This window comes from Carettochelys insculpta, chromosome 30, assembly GCF_033958435.1.
Source record: "Carettochelys insculpta isolate YL-2023 chromosome 30, ASM3395843v1, whole genome shotgun sequence".
NCBI classification, from domain to species: Eukaryota; Metazoa; Chordata; order Testudines; family Carettochelyidae; genus Carettochelys; species Carettochelys insculpta.
The window spans coordinates 716,572-732,904 of record NC_134166.1 but is presented as its reverse complement, the minus strand read 5'-3'; the positions used below and the strand labels follow the sequence as shown (position 1 = coordinate 732,904).

Below are 16,333 nucleotides of genomic sequence, written 5' to 3'. Positions count from 1 at the left end.
GGACTGAAACTGTCCCGTCTGAGCTCTGCCCCTCTAGCCCCAACTCCCTCTTGCCATCCCCCACCAGGGCTGCATGGCATGTGAGAGTTGGCTCTTCCCAGGGTGGGGACCCACAAATGGAAGAGCTGGGCCTAGAGGCTTACTGGGGAGGAAGGGGAAATGGCAGAACAGCGGCAGGAACAGGTAGTGCCTGGTGGGCTGCAAGTAACTTCCCGTGCCCAGGGCTGTGCCCTCCGTTAGCCCTCCCAGGTGCCAGGCACACAGGAAGCCCACAGGGCAGCACTTCCTCAGTGCGCATGCCCTGAAGCAGGTCTGCAGCCTGCTGGCTTCGCTGTCCAGGCAGGCCACCAACCCTCCCATAGCACTGTGTGCCCCAGGCACAAACCTGCAGCTAGTACTGCAGTGTGGGAGCTAGGAGACACCATTTGCCTTTACTCACCTACTCATGGGTCTTCTCCCTCCATCCCAGCTGCTGCTCCCAGCTGTTTTCATCTCTCCAGGCAGAGCAGCCAGCTCTGAGCATTGCTGCTGCAAAGGGCAGCCCAGGGCTTTGCCAAATGCCCAGCTTTCCAAGCCAGCCCCAGGGTTGGTTAGCTGCGGCTGTGGAGCAGGCACTCAGGCCCTTCCCCAGACACTCCTCTGTTCACAGTGCTCCCGGTCAAGTTTGGAGGGGCGCAGGTGATTCCCTCCAGTGTGCGTTGCCCCGGTGCTCACTGACGGTGCAGGTGAGCTTCACCTTCTGTTCCACTTTCTCTGAGCTCTGCGAACTAACCTGTCTGTCAGCAGCCGCCTCCCTGGTCCTGCCTAGAGCCCTGCAGCACCCACCACTAGCAATGGGCCATGATGGAACTTCAGCACCAGTCCTGGGCTCGGTCGTTCCCTACCTCCTCCAAGGGCCTTTGCTTGCCTGAAGCAGTTGTGCCAGTGATCCCCAGGCCCAGTCCTCCTGTTCTGCAGCAGGCTCTAGCCCTTGCTGCTGTGCATGGGGCAGTCAGCCCAGCTCAGTGACTGACTGGCCTCTCTGCCCGAACCCCACACCCCTCCAGCTAGGGTCAGTTCAGTTCCCCTGTGAAGCCAGCAGTGTTAGCGCATTGGTGTCCCACACACACAGGCCCAGAATGCCAGGCCAGCACCCAGTGAGGTGACCCCTACCTCTCCACTGTAACAGCCTCCGGTGCCAGGAGTTGCTGCAGGCATAGACTTGTGGAAGCAACAAGCCTCACAAGGTCTCCCCCCTGCTGTGACATGGCTCAAGGCAGCAGCCCCGGGCCTGAGTGCTTTAGCTGGAGAAAGGGAAGCCCTGCTGAATGGTTTGCAACCTCTGCCCAGGGCCAGGCTGCACCCAGAGAGGAAACACTTGCGCAGATACTGGCTGGAGGCGTATCTCTGCCAGGCTGCAGCAGGGCTTGTCCCCTGCTCCTGGCCCTTGTGCACAGTGGCCTGAGGGCAGGGTGGGGAGCTGGCATGAGCCCTAGCAGTGCCTTTGCACCAGGGCTCTGCAGCAAGCCTGACTGTAGGTAGCAGGGGGCATGGGCTGACTGCTTGTGAGTGGGAGAGGGGCTGGCCCCCAGGGCAGTGAGAGCAGAGGGAAGCCTCCTCACCCCATCTGAGAGGGGCCAGCCACTCCCTGACAGCTGGTGCATGTTAGAAATTCTTCAGAGCTGACAGCTGTTTGCAGTCCTGCGGGCATGGTGGCCAGCTGAGAGTCCCTGGGAGCTGGCACTACCAAGAGCACTGAGCGGTAGAGTGCTGATGGAGGGGCTGGAAGCAGGTGTCTGAGGTAGAGATGCTGGAAGAGTGGTGCATGGTGTTGTATGTATGGTACGCAGGCTCCTCTGGGCCTGGCATAGAACATAGACTTGTAGAACAATAGAGCTGGAAGAGACCTAAAAAAGCCATCAAGTCCAGCCCCCTGCCCTAGGCAGGACCAAACCCACCAGCCAGGGCTTTGTCGAGGTGAGACTTAAACACCTCCAGGGATGGAGACTCCACTACTTGCCTGGGGAGACCGTTCCAATGCTTCACCACCCTCCTAGTGAAAAGTTTTTCCTAATGTTCAACCTGGACCTTCCCAGCCGCAACTTGAGACCATTGTTCCGTGTTCTGCCATCCGTGACCACTGTGAACAGCCTCTCTCCAGCCTCTTTGTAACCTCCCTTCAGTAAGTTGAAGGCTGTTATCAAGTCCCCACTCTGTCTTCTCTTCTGCAGCCTAAACAGTCCCAATTCCCTCAACCTTTCTTCATACGTCACATGCTCCAGCCCCCTAATCATTTTAGTCGCCTTCTCCTGGACCCTCTCCAGTGTATCCGCATCCTTCCTATAACTGGGGGTGCAGAGCTGAGGGCCGGGCCGGGCCAGGGGAACAGAGCTCTGCGCCATGCAGCAGGTGAGGTGCTAGTGCTGGGCTCCAGCTGTGCTGTGCCTCCCACTTGGCGCTTGGAGCCACACAAGGACAACAGACGAGCCTGATTCCCTGTGCAGAAGCAGCCCCCGGGCAGCTGCTTGCACTACACAGCCCTCACCTGTTTGCGCAGGGCGCCTGGCACAGCACTGGGGCTGGCCAATGGGAATGCAAGGGCCCGTTTCCCTCCCATTTAGCCAGCCTGGCTGTGCTTCACAGGAGCTCCTCTGGCGCAGCTGCAGCTGGCCTGCTGTCAGCCATCCCTGGGTGCAGCTGCCGGGGGCCCAGTCTGGCCCAGCCTGAGCAGGGCTCTCAGGTGCTGACCCAGTCCCCAGCCCTGGCCTGGCCTGTCACGTTGCCAAGGCTCAGCACCACCCTGTGCACAGCGTGCAAGGCTGCTGGGTTGGGGCATGGCAGTCAGCATTGATGAGCCTTCCCACCCACTCCCTGGGGCTGTGCTGACCTCACCTCAGTATGCCCAGCTCACTCTGTCCTGGAGATTAGGGGATACCTCTGCCTTCCCCTGGGCAGCCAGCTTGGGTGTGAGGGTTCAGGGAGTGCCATGGGGCCTGGGGCACAGCCTCTCCTTGCACCCAGCCCCAGCCAGCAGGACAGCTGCCTTGGGCCTCCCAGCTGCTGGCCCAGCAGGCAGGGGCCCTGTCCCTCACCCTAAGGGGAGACTGACTCACCCCTCAACCGGCTTCCCTCCACGCCACCTCCCCTCCCGCCTGGATAACATCATGTTGGAAGTATGTGCTGCATTCTCCCTTTAGCCAGGGGCCCTGGGGGCGGGAGGGGGGGTGACAGCTGCTGCTCTGGTCTCCCTGACCTCCCTGCCACAGGAGCACAAAACCGCAGCAGCCCGGCTCCGGCTCCGACTCCCGCTCCCTTTGGAAAGGAACCGCAGGCTGGGCTGACGTCAGTGCTCCCATTACGCTCCCGGCTGCCTGATTCCGCAACACCTTCCACTCGGACCACCCCATTCGGCTGGCTGGCTGCGGGGCGCAGGCCACACCCTAGCACCCGTGAGAGTGGGCATTCCTTGGCACTAACAGGCCCAGCCCAAACATGCCTGCAGCCAGGCCCCTCTAATCACTGTACACCAGCCTTCTCCTGCAGCCGCCAATGCGCCTGTGCTGGGCCCCAGCCACGGGACTTGTGGCCACAGGCTGGCTCAGCTTGGCCTGGCTCGGCTCAGCTCGCAGGATGGGGATGGCCCCCTCTCACACATCCTCCCCGGGGGCGGTGTGTGCGTGTGTGCGTGCGTGCGTGCGTGCGCGCACGCGCGCTGGATAGCAATGGGCCACGGCCGTCCGCATGAAGTTCAGGGGCCCAGAAGTTGCCCCTGAAGTCCCCCACCCTGCATGGCGGTGGGAGCCTGGGGCTTTGGTGCTGCCCCAGGCCTGGCAAAGTGCTGGGTCTCCTTGAATGGAACAGCAGATCAGATGCCCTGAGGCTTCCTCAGCCTCACGTGCCCCCTCCCCCTCAGCCAGTGGTGCTGGCTGGCATCCAGCCCCCAGGGGCAGGCGGGGTAGGAACCGACACCACCACACAAAGGTATGGAAGACCTGTTGCTTGTACTAAAACAGACAGTGGCCCTGGTGCAGTGGGAAGAGGCCAGCAGGCTGGAGACGGCAAATGAGGGAGCCCAGGGCTGGAAGGCAGATATCAAACGCTCTGTGCTCAGCCCAGGCTGCTGGGGCCATCACTGACATGCAGGTTAGCACAGCATTGACACTCACTGGGAACCCCTGCGCCCAACCTTCCCTCACCCCTTGGATCCTTCAGGTCCCTGCACTCAACTGGCTGGGCGAGGTAGGACCCAACCCCAAGGCCCTCCTGCTGCCCCAGAGCTGGGCTAAATGGAGAGGGCTCAGCGCAGGGGGCGTGTCCTTCCTATCCCCTCTCCCCCACAGCTGCAGTCTTGCCCACCTGGGCCGCCTCCTTATCCTTAGCGTCGCCACAGGTAGGTCTGGATGGCATCAGCTGGAGCCACAGCCTGAATGAAGCCAATGCTGGGGTCTGAAATCCCGAATGGCAGGTCCGTGGGGTACCTGGGGAGAATGAGGGGCAATGACACACGGGAGGTGGGAGGGGCCCCCATGGAAAACTTGTGGGGGCACAGTGAAGGGCTTTGGGGGGGTTGCTCCCCCCAGCAGGGTCCTGCACTCCCTTGCAGAACCCCCTGCCTGGGCACCCACCCTCCAGGCACTTGACCCCCTCGGACACCAGCAGCCCCCAGCCCAGGCCCACCACTCACCGGTTCAGGACCACAAGCACAGCAATGCCGTCTGGGCACAGGAAGGCTGCATACTCCAGGTTGCACCTGTCGCACCTCTTGGAGATGTCCAGCCGCACACGCTGGGAGCCCTCAGGGATGAACTTGCTGCAATGATGAGTGGAGCAGTGAGTGTACGGAGGAGGAGGACGAACATGCCTGGAGCCACAGCTGCAGGCGTGGGACTAAAGCGAGGTCCCTGCACACTCTATGGCTAGGATTCCACCCCAGCCAGTGCTGCATTTAGATCCAGGCGCAGCCAGGCAGCTCCCAGGGCAGCGCATTCTTGGCCGAGGGCATCCAGCTCTGGAACGAGTCCCGGGGTGAGTCCAGGCCTGAGGGCCAGTGGGGAAGGCTGCAAAGCCTTTGTTTTGGCCAGCTCCTTCACCAGAGCAAGAACCTCTATGCTGCCCCTCCCACCTGCCCCACACAGGGAGATGCACTGAACTGTCAGCCCCGAGCAGAGCCTGATTCGCCGGGAGGTCGGCGAGGCTGGTGCTGTCCCCATTCACATGTGTGCAGGGACTTCCATGCTAGGGTGAAGGGTGGCAGGAGGAGCGAGACAGACACTACAAGAAAGCAGTCAAGTAGCACTTTAAAAACTAACAAAATAATTTATTAGGTGAGGAGCTTTCGTGGGACAGACCCACTTCTTCAGCCCACGGCCAGACCAGACCAGACTCAATATTTAAGGGACAGAGAATCAAAAATAGTAATAAAGGTGGACAAATCAGAAAAAAATGCTCAAGGTGAGCAAATCAGAGAGCAGAGGGGCAGAAGGGAGTTGGGGGGGTCAAGAATTAGATTAAGCCAAGTATGCAAACGAGCCCCTATACTGACCCAGAAAATTCCCATCCTGGTTCAAACCACGTTAACATGTCAAATTTGAATATAAAAGAGAATTCAGCAGACTCTCTTTCATGAGTGTTGTGAAAATTCCTCTTCAGTAACATGCAAACTTTTAAGTCATTAACATAATGGCCCACTCCATTAAAATGCTGGCTGACCAGTTTGTGGATCAGGAGCGTTCTTATATCTGTTTTGTGCCCATTAACTCTTTGCTACTGGATGGCTTTTCTGCTCTGATGGCATATAGACTAGCACGCCTTTCTCTCTGTTACTACTACAAGAGGGTGGGTGAGGTGGCATTGTCTGCCGGCAGCAGAGCTGCAGACAAGTGCTGTGTGGGGCCAGTCTCTCTCAGCAGTGGCAGTGGCTCAGACAGAGCGTACCTACCCTGCCTTGTGGCTCTGCTACTCGGCCCAGCATGGCTACACCAACTGAGCAGACAGGAGGGGGCCAGCTCCAGCACTGATCCTTGGGCAGGAGGAGAGTGTGGCTCTAGGGAGCTAGGTCAGGACAACGCTCCCTTTCTCCAGCCTGCTGAGAGCTAGTGCATGGCTGTCTGCTCACTGGGCCAGTGCTGCGTGCAGCAGGTCCTGTCACACCACTGCGGGGGGTCATCCCAAAAGGAGCCTTGCATGTGCAGGCACATGTACACACATGATGAGTGTGGCCACCCCTGTTCATGTGCACAGAACAGGCACTGCCAGTCACACCAAGCAGCGCCGCCTGCATTCTTTGGGGCACCCATCTCACCTGAAATGGCCCAGATGGTAGAACATGGGCTGCTTGTAGAAGAGATCCTTGCTGCTGTCCACGATAACCGGGCTGTCTGCGTAGTTCTTGGACCAATTGGGCCCCCCCTCTGTGTCCAGGGCCAGGTTCCAGTCAGTCCAGCCGGTGACGTAGTTGTTCAGGTTCTAGGAGCGGAGATGGAGCAGCTAAGCTGGGGGCCTGGCTCCCCTCCCTGGCAGGAGGCTGCAGCAGCGTGCGCCACGGAAGCTTACCGTCAGGATGCTGTGGCTGTACTGGCTGCCTCGGTCCCAGCCACCCAGCACCACCCTGGGCTCCCAGAAGTAGGAGCCGGTGGAGGCCTCTGTGGAGAGCAGGTAGTAGCTGGGGAAGAGGTGGTGTGTGATGGACAGCGTGAGGTCAATGGGAGCCAGGAAGTCCAGGTACCAGTGGATGCCAATGCCATTGATGTAGCTGGCAGCCACTGGGTCCTTCAAGACCTGAGAGAGAGGAAGAAGGGCTCACCTGCTACCAAGGCTGCCTTGGGGGCAGGGGCCAGGTTGGAACCAGCCCCATGCAGCCCGCTCAGAACAGCTGCCTCCCCAGCAAGAGTGCCAGGCAGGGCCCTGGCATGCAGACTCACCACCTCTGCCCAGTAGGGCAGCATCACTCGCTGGTCGTCCAGAATGATGAGTTGGATGCCCTTGTGAGAGCTGTTGGCTAGCGCCGGGCCCAGGTCCTGGGCAATGAAGTCCCGCTGGTGCTCGGGGGAGAAGCCCAGGCACTGGAAGGGGTAGAATACAATCTCACCGGCTGTGGGCTCATTCCCAGCCGTCACCGCCCAGAATGTCAGGTTGTGCTTGGCATATTCGTCCAGAAACCTGGGGTCGGGACCAGAAATGTTAGTAGCCCCAGCCCTGCCCCCCAGCACCCCTCTGGGGGTGCAGAGACCAGCCCATACTGCCCTCACCCACCATCTACCAGCTCAGGGAGTTCACACAGACTCCCTCAACTCCCCTCCAGCTCCTTCCCTAGCACAGCCCCAGAGCCAGCTGCACCCAAGAGCCCACCACATCCTGGCTGGGCCGCCCTTCACCTGATGAAGTAGTTGGCCCAGGTCTTGTGATACTTGTCCCCTGGCGTCCCCTTCAGCGTGCCCCGGCCCGTCATGGCTCCATTGGTTTTCAGCCAGACAGGGGACGTCCAGGGACTGGCGTACAGGGAGAGCGGCACCCTGGCCACCGCCTGGGCCTCTTGGAGGATGGGAATCTGGGGAGGGCGAGAGATCATGAGCTGCAGTGGCCCAGGGAGCAGATCTCCCTAGACCCCATGTCCCACAGCAGGGACACAGAACTTCGGGGTATTATGAGAGTCCCCTTCCACCCAGAGCCTCCCCAGGGGCAAGGGCCAGGAGGTCCCATGTCAGGTGGCCCTGAGGGAGGGGCCCAGGAACCCCCAGGCCAGACTGCCCTGGAGGAGGATGTGATGTTTTGTGTGTGTGTGTGTGTCACAGAGGGTGGGGGGCTCCTGCTGGGGTAACCTGGCGACCAGGTGACACCTCTGGGCTGCAGACAGAGGGGGAGGTGGAGCCTGAGGGGTTTGAATGGGGACTGGGAGTTGGGAAGCAGTGAGTCTGGGCTGGGAGAGAGAGAGAGAGAACAAGGAGGGGGTGAGGCCCCGGCTTGGGGGTCCCCTGGGGCCTCCTCTCTCCAGCATGGATGGGACTGGCTGTCTCTGCCAGCTACATTGACTCCTCTGTACCACGCTGTGCCCAGTTGGGTAATAAACTCGCTGTTCTGCTGAGTGAGTCACTCCAGCCTGCGGATGGGGTGCAGAGTTTGGGGACCCCCTGAGCCCCATTACAGAGGGAGCCCAGGAACCCCCATGCCAGGCTGCCCCGGTGGAGGGGGCCAGAAGCTCCCATGCCAGGTTGCCCTCGGGGAGGAGGCCCAGGAACCCCCATGTCAGGCTGCCCCAGGGGAGCGGGGGCCTGCACAGTATTCGAACATCATACAGGACAAACCCTGGTGAGAGCAGGGCCCAGGCCTGCTGGACTCCGGAATACTTGGGAAATGACACCTCATGGCCCAGACCCACTGAGCCAGGGCCCCCCACAAGGACACCCAGAAGGGGCTGGGAGATGCCTGCCCAGGGGCTGTCTGGGTTGCCAAGCCAGCAGCTGATGGAGGGACCAGGACAAGGGCCGGGGGGTGGGCTCAGCCCAACCCACGGTGCCCACAGGAAACACCTGCACCAGGACAGCCTGGGAGCTTGGGCATGCAGCAAACTGGGACTGGCCCCATCCTGCTCCCTTCCCCTCAGTGCAGGCTCCTCATCTGTGCCCCACAGCCAGTCCCCTTCACCGCCCCCCCGTGCCGGCCCCTGACCAATCCCCTTCCCCGGCTCCCGGTGCTGCCCACTTTCAGCTGGGTGTCCTCCTTGGTCAGGCTGAAGTTCCTCAGCTCGAAGTCCCCGTCAGCGTCGGCGTAGGTGTACAGGCGGACAGAGAAGTCGCAGCTGGCCATGGGGATGCGCACCAGGTTGTACTCGATCCCTGGGGGACACAGGAAGGTCAGCTGGCCCCATGTCCAGCTGAGGGGCCAGAGGAGGAGGGAACCTGGCCCCTACTGGCTGTGCTGGGCACAGGTCTGCCCACCCAGCCCCACCACTCACCTTCCTTGGAGAAGTACGACCTGAGAAGGTTGGTCTGGGCCCCCGGCGACAAGGCCTTGATGTTCGCGGCAGCCGAGTCCGTGAGAGCCCCACCAAAGCCCTTCACTGTCTGGTACCGCTGTGCCACGTCCAGCTTCAGCACGAGCTCTGAGGGGCAGAGAGCAGCACAGCTCAGTGCCTGCGGCTGGAGCAAGGGCTGGAGGGTGGGTGGAGGAGGCATAGGGCCAGCGCCAGCCCTGCCCTTGGCGTCCTCCGGGCCAGCAGCAGGTACCTGGGGCTGGGGCGTCGCTCTGGAAGCTCCCCTCGCTGCGCTCCAGCCGCTTGCCTGCCTTGCTGCTCTCGTACTTGGCGTACGCGCCCCGGGCTGGGACCACCACGGGGTCCAGCGTGTCACAGTAGGAGGCGTTGCACACACACACCACAGAGCCATGGCCAAAGTCCTTGGCATTGCAGGGATGGCCACCTAGGGAGAGGGACACAGACTGGGTGGGGGGAGGGCTGACTATGGTTTGGGGCTTCCCTGCCCTCCCAGGAGAGGATTCCCAGGTCAGTCCCATTCCTCTGAGCTCTGGGGCACCCCTGAGCAAGGTCCCTCCACACGGGCCCGGTGCAGCTACGCTCTCGGCACAGCCCACTGGGCCCTCAAACCCCAGGACTCCTGCACCAGCCTCGGGCCCACAGCCTGGGAAGGGTGGTGGCTGGGCTGCCCCATTTCAGCCCCTGGAAAGGAGCCTCCCTCCAGGTCTGTGTCTGTGTCTCTCTCTCTCTCTCTCTCACACACACACACAAAAGCACTTACCTGCGGCCCCCTGCACCATCTGCATGAACAGGACGCAGCCCACGATGCTGGCGCACCCGGCCCACATGGCACCGCTCCTGCCCAGCGCGAGCCCTGCAGCCAGCCCCTGCGCACGGTGCGGAGCACCTGGGCCTGAGAGCAGGATGGAGTGTTGGAGCTGCCTGGTCACTTACTCCCCACTCGCTGCCTCCTTCCTGGGTCCCAGGCAGGCCCAGTGCCGCAGGGGCACTCCTGGAGCAGCACAAAAGGAGGCGGCCGCCTGTCCAGCCCAGCCTGGCACCGGAGGGCGTGTCGGAGAGCACAGCTGGTCTGCTAACTCCAGGCCCAATGTCACCTCTCTCTCCTGCCGCCCAGCCAAACACCAGGGCTTCTCTCAGGTGCAGCCAGGCAGGCCCAGTGCCGCAGGGGCACTCCTGGAGTGGTACATGAGGTGTCAAGGAGCCAACCCACGATGGGCTGTAAGGGACAGAACCAGCGGGCTCAGCAAAGTCCCCTCCACCTTCACACACCTCCCCCCTGGCATGGGCGGAGCTGAGCCTGCCTCCTGCACTCAGCTCTGTGTCCCCAACCCTCAGGCTGCCCTGTCCAGCTCCCCTTGCAGGGGCTGCGCCCCCATCTGGGACCCCAGCCTGTCTACCTGCTCTGCCCCTGCAGCCACAGCTCCTGTCCTGGCCCTGGGCTGGCTCCTTCCCTGCTCCTGCTTCTACCCCTCTCCATGCTGGGGCCTGCTTCTCACAAGGATCCAGCCAGGACTCTCCCTGCCCATGACACCCTCCTGCTGCTCTGTCAGCTCCAGCCGCTGCCTCCCTCACCTTCTGGGCACTGGCCAGCCATGCTCCGGCACCAGCACCGCTCAACCCATCCCACACCTGCTTCCCCCGCTGCATGCAGAGGCAGCCCCCTGCCAGAGCTGCTCTCTCTTCTGCCCCGGACCCTCCCACACAGCCCCCAGTGGCTGCTCCTCCTTCCTCCGCCCAGCCCCTGCAGCAGGCTGAAACACGCCTCCCTGCGCTGCCACCTGTGGCTCAGCCAGTCCAGGCCCCTGGGAGATACTGTACCTGGCAGCTTCAGCCAAGCCCTTCACGGCATGGACAGGTGCGTTTAACCTCCACTTCCAGGTGGCAGCATGCTCCGGGCTTGGCCAAGTGCAGCCCTGACAGCCCACAGAGAACCCCGCAGGCCTTCCCACCCAGCAGAACTCGCTTGGCATTAGGCACTCACGTGAGGGCCCAGCCCTGAGTCACCACAACAGTCCTTGGCAGAAGCCTGGCTGTGCTGAGGTGCGACGTCTCTGCCGCCCTCACATGGCACAGGGAGCAAGGGGCAAAACAAACACTGGTCCCCCGTGTCCCTTCCCACAGCCCTGGTGCATTGCACGTGGCATGTCGGGGCTTGCTGGGACTTACCACTCCTGGGACTGGGCAAGTTTCTGCCGCACGGAGCCTCAGTTTGCCCGGGTGCAGGGTGATGCAGCCTACGAAGGTTAACTCATGAGCACACTCTGTGTTCCCTTGGGTCAGCATGCCCCATACAGCCTCAGGCAGCCTCATGCTCCCCACAGCCCACATCTGCCCCACTCACCTGGCCAGCCGAGCCCAGGCAGCTGCCTCTCCTGGCTCCCCAGCAGGCTGGGAAGCTGCGGCCCCTGCTTGATGGAGCAGCAGCTCTGTGGGAGGCAGAGTGCTAACTTGCTCAGCTGGAAGAGTCTGTCCTGGGAAGAGGCAGGTCCTGACGCTGACTGAATCCCCAGGGGAATCAGGGAAGATTTTGCAACACTTGCTCCAACCCTCCCACAGCAGTTGCACATCTCCACTCACACAACGCGACTCACGAGCAGGGCAGGGCCTGCGTGCTGCACAGGGCAAAGAGAGACAACTCCCCAGGGAGCCCACTGTCCTCCACCACTCCCCAGAACTCCTGCACATCCAGAGGGACTTCTCTGCTGCACAGCCCAGCAGCAGACCCACCCACACCTGGTGGACGAATGCAGTGCCGGGGCCATGGGTCCCTGAGTCTGCAGGAGGCTGGGAACTTGGCTGAGATGCCGCCCAGTGGGAGGGCAGGGATTCCTCACTCCCCAGGCCAGGCCAGGCCAGAAGCTAGGGACAGTTCAGCATTTCTCCTCCGTAATGGCCCACAGTGCACCACTTCTGCTGGCATCCTTTCCCAGCTGTTATCTCAGGATCCCCGAAGCCCACCCAAGTTTAACTGCTCGGGTCTCCAGCAAGGAAAGACAGAGAACCACAGGCGGTCCCCACTGGTCAGTGCTGTCCGAGTCCCGCCAAGACCTCACCTTGCCTCCAGCCACATCTCACAGCACCAGTTCTGCACCCGATTACTCTTCGTTTTCCATTCGCCAGCTCTGCTCCCACCAGTCACTCTGCTCTGGGCATATGGCAGAGCCCCACATGATCCCCCCCTCACTGTGTGGTGAGGAGATGGCTTGCCACAGGGTGACACCTGCCCAGGCATGTCTTCGTCAGTCACCCCAGTGGCCATGTGCCCACAGGACACCTTTGCCAGCCTTGGGAAGCAGGGATGGGCACTGGCAGGTGCTCTGGCCTCCAGGGAACCCCTGAGAGCAGTCCCTGCCTCAAGGACCCACTGGCTGCTCTGTAGCGCCCAGAAAAGCCCCAGGCTAGGAGCGGCGATTACCCTGGGGCATCCCAGGAGGAGGAGGTGGACAGCTTCACTAAGACAAGCTGTGCTGTTTGCAGTGTGGCTCAGGTAGGGAAGGGGCATTTCCCCCAGTCTCCGAAGAGTTAAACAAGTCTTGGACGTTCCAGTTGCTTGCAGGCACCAGGTGTGCTCACTTTCCTGGCTGGGTCTCAGCTGCCTGCCATGGGCCGTGGCAGAACCAGCCCTCCCAGGCCAGCACTAAATGCAAACACAGGGAGGCAAGCTCCTCCTGGCCTGCCTGGAGCCAGCCCTGCTCGGGAGGTGGTTTCCTAGCATGGAGGCAGGGGAAGAGCCTGGCAGGCAGGCAAAGGCTGTGGGGCAACGCTGAGAAGAGCCAGCTCAAGCACCTTCCTGCCCCCAGCCACTGCCAGTTTGTGCTCCTCAGACAGCAAGAAATGCCAAGAGCTTCCTCTGCCCTTCGCCGTGGAGGTTCTCCCCGTGCCCTTTTCTCCGACCAGCCTGGGCCGCAGCCGTGTTTGGGAACAGTTGCAAGCTCTGGGAGCCGAGCAGTGCAGGTGCTTCCACAGCAAGGCCCCAGGGGAGGGACACATGGCTCAGGGATGGGGCTATTTCCCTGGGCAGGCCACGAAGGGGAAGGCTGCAGAAGCCCCCAGCTCAGTTACAACTCAAGGTGACCAGCTGTGGCTATGCCTCTGCCCCCCGACCGCTGGGCAGCCCAGCCAAGGCAGAGCTCCGGGGTGCGCTCCCTGACCCGTGGTTCGATGAGGAAAACTCATGAGCACCGCTGTGCACTGGCTTCTGGTCCAGCCACTGCTGGCCCCGTAGCTTAACACTCTGAACTGTGTCTAATGCAGGACCAGGTTGTCGTCCTTTACCCGTAACTGATGCTGAGCTCAGAGCTAAGAGAAACGTTGTAAAAGCGTGTGAAGAGCGGTCGTTAACCCAAACCCGCTGTTGTGGCTAAGCGCTGTGCAGTGCAGAGGTGTCAGTACAGCAGGCAGTCAGTTATTCCCATCCATCCTGGGGAGAGGAGGCCGAGGGGTGCCCACATCTGGGGTCTAGTCTGCCCTCAGCACAGGCTGGCTCCTTTTCAGCCCACTCCCAGCTTCCAACCACCCCACAGATTCAAACCCAGCTGGGCTCCTCCCCGCTCTTTGTTCAGGGACAGAGGCATTTCCCGCCACCTTCATTATTTTGTTGGTCTTTAAAGTGCTACTGGAATGCTTTTTGTTCTGCCAGCTTAGGTGACAGACAGCAGGGGGGTCGTCCCGTTAGCTGCTTGGTCTGTCATGCACATCCCCGCCCTGCTCCATCCCAAGGATCCATTGGTAAGCGGCTCCAAACGCATGGAGTGGAAAGTGGTCCTGGCAGTGTGGCTCAGGCGCCCAACGGTGGGGTGCTGCTCTTCCAAGATCTGCTCCCAGCACACACCGCGTCCCGTGACACCACATTCCAACACCTGTGCAAAATACCTCCACACAGCGCTCGCCTCCTCCGCCTGGGCTGGGCTGGGCTCCTCCTGGAGGGTGGGAGGGGGTGCACTGAGTGGTGCACGAAATCAGCATGTGTGGGAGCCATGCAGCTGGGTGTACCCTGCTGCTCCCTGGCCATCCTGCGTGCACTGGTCTGCTGGGACCTGGCTGCTGCCAGCCCCAGCCCCAGCCCGAGGCACATGGCACGGTACAGGGCAGCACACGCTCGACAGAGCTCATTCCCCACCTCTGCAATCCCAGATGCCGGGTGCATCTCGGAGGCTTCCCTGCAGCACACGTATCCCACACCGGGCTCAGCTCTGCTGCCTCCAGGCAGGGGCTGCCGTGGGCATGACAGTCCGGCCCATTAAGGGGCTTCCAGCTGCTCCTGGTGGGCAGTGTCACAGGAGCAGCTGGCGCTGGTGCCCTTGGACTCCCAGGGAGTGGCCTAGATGTCCTGGCAGCACAGCAGCAGGTGCAGCATGTGCCAGCTGCAGCACGTTGATTGACCCCAGAGCAGAAGCCAGCCCAGGCCGTGCCCCCATTGCCCTCGTCAGGCAGGGCTGCCCCCAGCCCCAGAGCACAACGCCAGCTGCACCGAGCACAGGCTGCTCTCTCACGTGTGTGGGGAGAGGCGGGGGCATGCTGCAGCCCCACGGACAGCAGCTCCTTGTGCAAGGGGCTGCACACACGGAACAGTTACACCCAGGCAGGCTGGATTTTCCTATGACCTCCCCAGCCACAGGCAACCCCAAAGCGGACAGCTGCCCAGCCCCAACAACACTGACACCCACCCGGCCGAGGTCATGGAGTGTGGGGGCACCCAGCCCTGTGTCCCATCTGCAGTTAGAGGCGACTCATGCAGCGGGTAGAACAAGGACAGCCTAGAACAGAATTGTCAGCACAGAAGCCATCAGTACCATCCATCTTGGGGAGAGGGCCCTAGAGGGGGTCAGAGCCAGGGCCCCAGCTCCAAAAGCCAGGCGAGACAGCCCCCTCTCCAAGCAGCCCTGTTCAAACCAAAACCTGCCAGGCCCGTCCTCTGGCCTTTGTCCTCCTTCCCGCCCGAAAGGAGACATCTCCGTCACCTGGAGACCCCTCCCAGGCTCAGGTTACCACGGGCCCAGCCCTTGTACGCATGGAAGCAGCCCTCACACCAAAATTGCCATCACCACGGGGGCGGCACAAGGCAATGCACGGTTGCTATAGCCAGGGGAATAAAAACCCCACAATCCGCCTTGTCACATCAGGGCTGGACTCCTCTCACTCAGGCCCCTTTCCTCCTCCCAGCCCGAACTGCAGCGCACCCAGCACCCCACCCTGCTCATCTCTGAGCTGCACCCTGGGGCGCTGCACCCTCTGCTGGATAGCATAGCTACTGCCGGGCCACGGGGCGCCCAGGATGGGCTTTTGGGGCGCCTGTGTACACAGCAGGCTGGTCAGCGGGGAAGGGGCACCTTCCAAGCCCTGCTTGCCATGCCCATTATGGCTGCTGTGCTGCGCACCAACACATGGGTCACTCAAAAACCTGATCCAGGTGGGACGTCCCTGACCACCCCAGCACCATCCCTCACAAAGACCTCCCTGTGGTGCAGGATTTAACCCCTCCCCCTGGAGCCTGCCCCTCTTGCTGAGCAGCTCTGGCACCAGTGCGCCAGTCAGGGCAGGCTCGTAGGGAACCCCCTCACCAGCCCACAGAGCTGCTCCCAGTGCTCCGACAGGTGCTCACAGCCCTAATGGCTGCACACAGGCGGTCCTTGACGAAGATGCAGTTGGTGCAACTCTGACCCCCGGCGCTGGCATCCACACGCCTGCTGCAGGGACATGAGCTGCACTCAGCTCCACGGGAGGCAAGCAGGCCATCCTCAGGTGCTGCACCCAGTGACCTGTGCTCTGCCCAGACAGAGCTGGGGGAGCCCTGTGTCCTGCCTCTCCACCACCCAGGCATGTCACCCCCTTCTCTGCCCTGCCTCAGTGAGGTGTGCCACTCAGTGCTCCTAGGCCCCAGGGTCCTACCTCACTGCGCCCCCTGGGGCCGTAGTCGAAAGCTTGCTGCTGTGCTGCCCACCGCCCCTCTCCCAGCTGCCTCAAGAGCTGCTCCTGGCCCCACTCTCCTAGCACCCACACCCCAAGTGCCCCACTGCAGCCTGCCCCTCACCCCATCTCTCCCACGCCCTGGTCTCCCTCCAGCAGGTCCTCCCTGCCCATCCCCACGCCGGCTCTAGTTACAAGTTGTCCTGCACGTCCCACCCCAACCTCAAGACAGGGACCAACCCCTCCTTACTCCCTCGGCCTCAGGAATGCCTGCAGCCGAGCAAGGCAGCTCCCCAGACACACGCAGGGGCTGAGCTGCCTCCAGGAGGGACCCCGGGTCACACACTCACCTGCTGCCCCAGGCGCTGTCCAGTTGAGATGCACCCAGCCCACGATACTGGTGCCCCTGGACTATGTGGCGCTGGTCCTGCTCAGCACAAGCCCCGCACCCAGTGCTCA

At 62.0% G+C, this 16,333-nt stretch overlaps 1 protein-coding gene across 1 annotated transcript; it reads right to left on the bottom strand.

Moving 5' to 3' along the window:
- Nucleotides 1-2,323: 2,323 nt before the first annotated feature.
- Nucleotides 2,324-16,333, bottom strand: LOC142003519 (lysosomal acid glucosylceramidase-like). The gene is made up of 12 exons (XM_074980535.1): nt 16,225-16,333; nt 11,135-11,202; nt 9,729-10,184; nt 9,201-9,392; nt 8,930-9,076; nt 8,677-8,810; nt 7,353-7,525; nt 6,900-7,137; nt 6,532-6,756; nt 6,281-6,444; nt 4,664-4,789; nt 2,324-4,457 (listed from the first exon to the last, which is right to left on the bottom strand). The coding sequence occupies exons 3-12, from the start codon at nt 9,793-9,795 to the stop codon at nt 4,355-4,357; spliced, it is 1,569 nt and encodes a 522-aa protein (XP_074836636.1). The 5' UTR covers nt 9,796-10,184; nt 11,135-11,202; nt 16,225-16,333; the 3' UTR covers nt 2,324-4,354.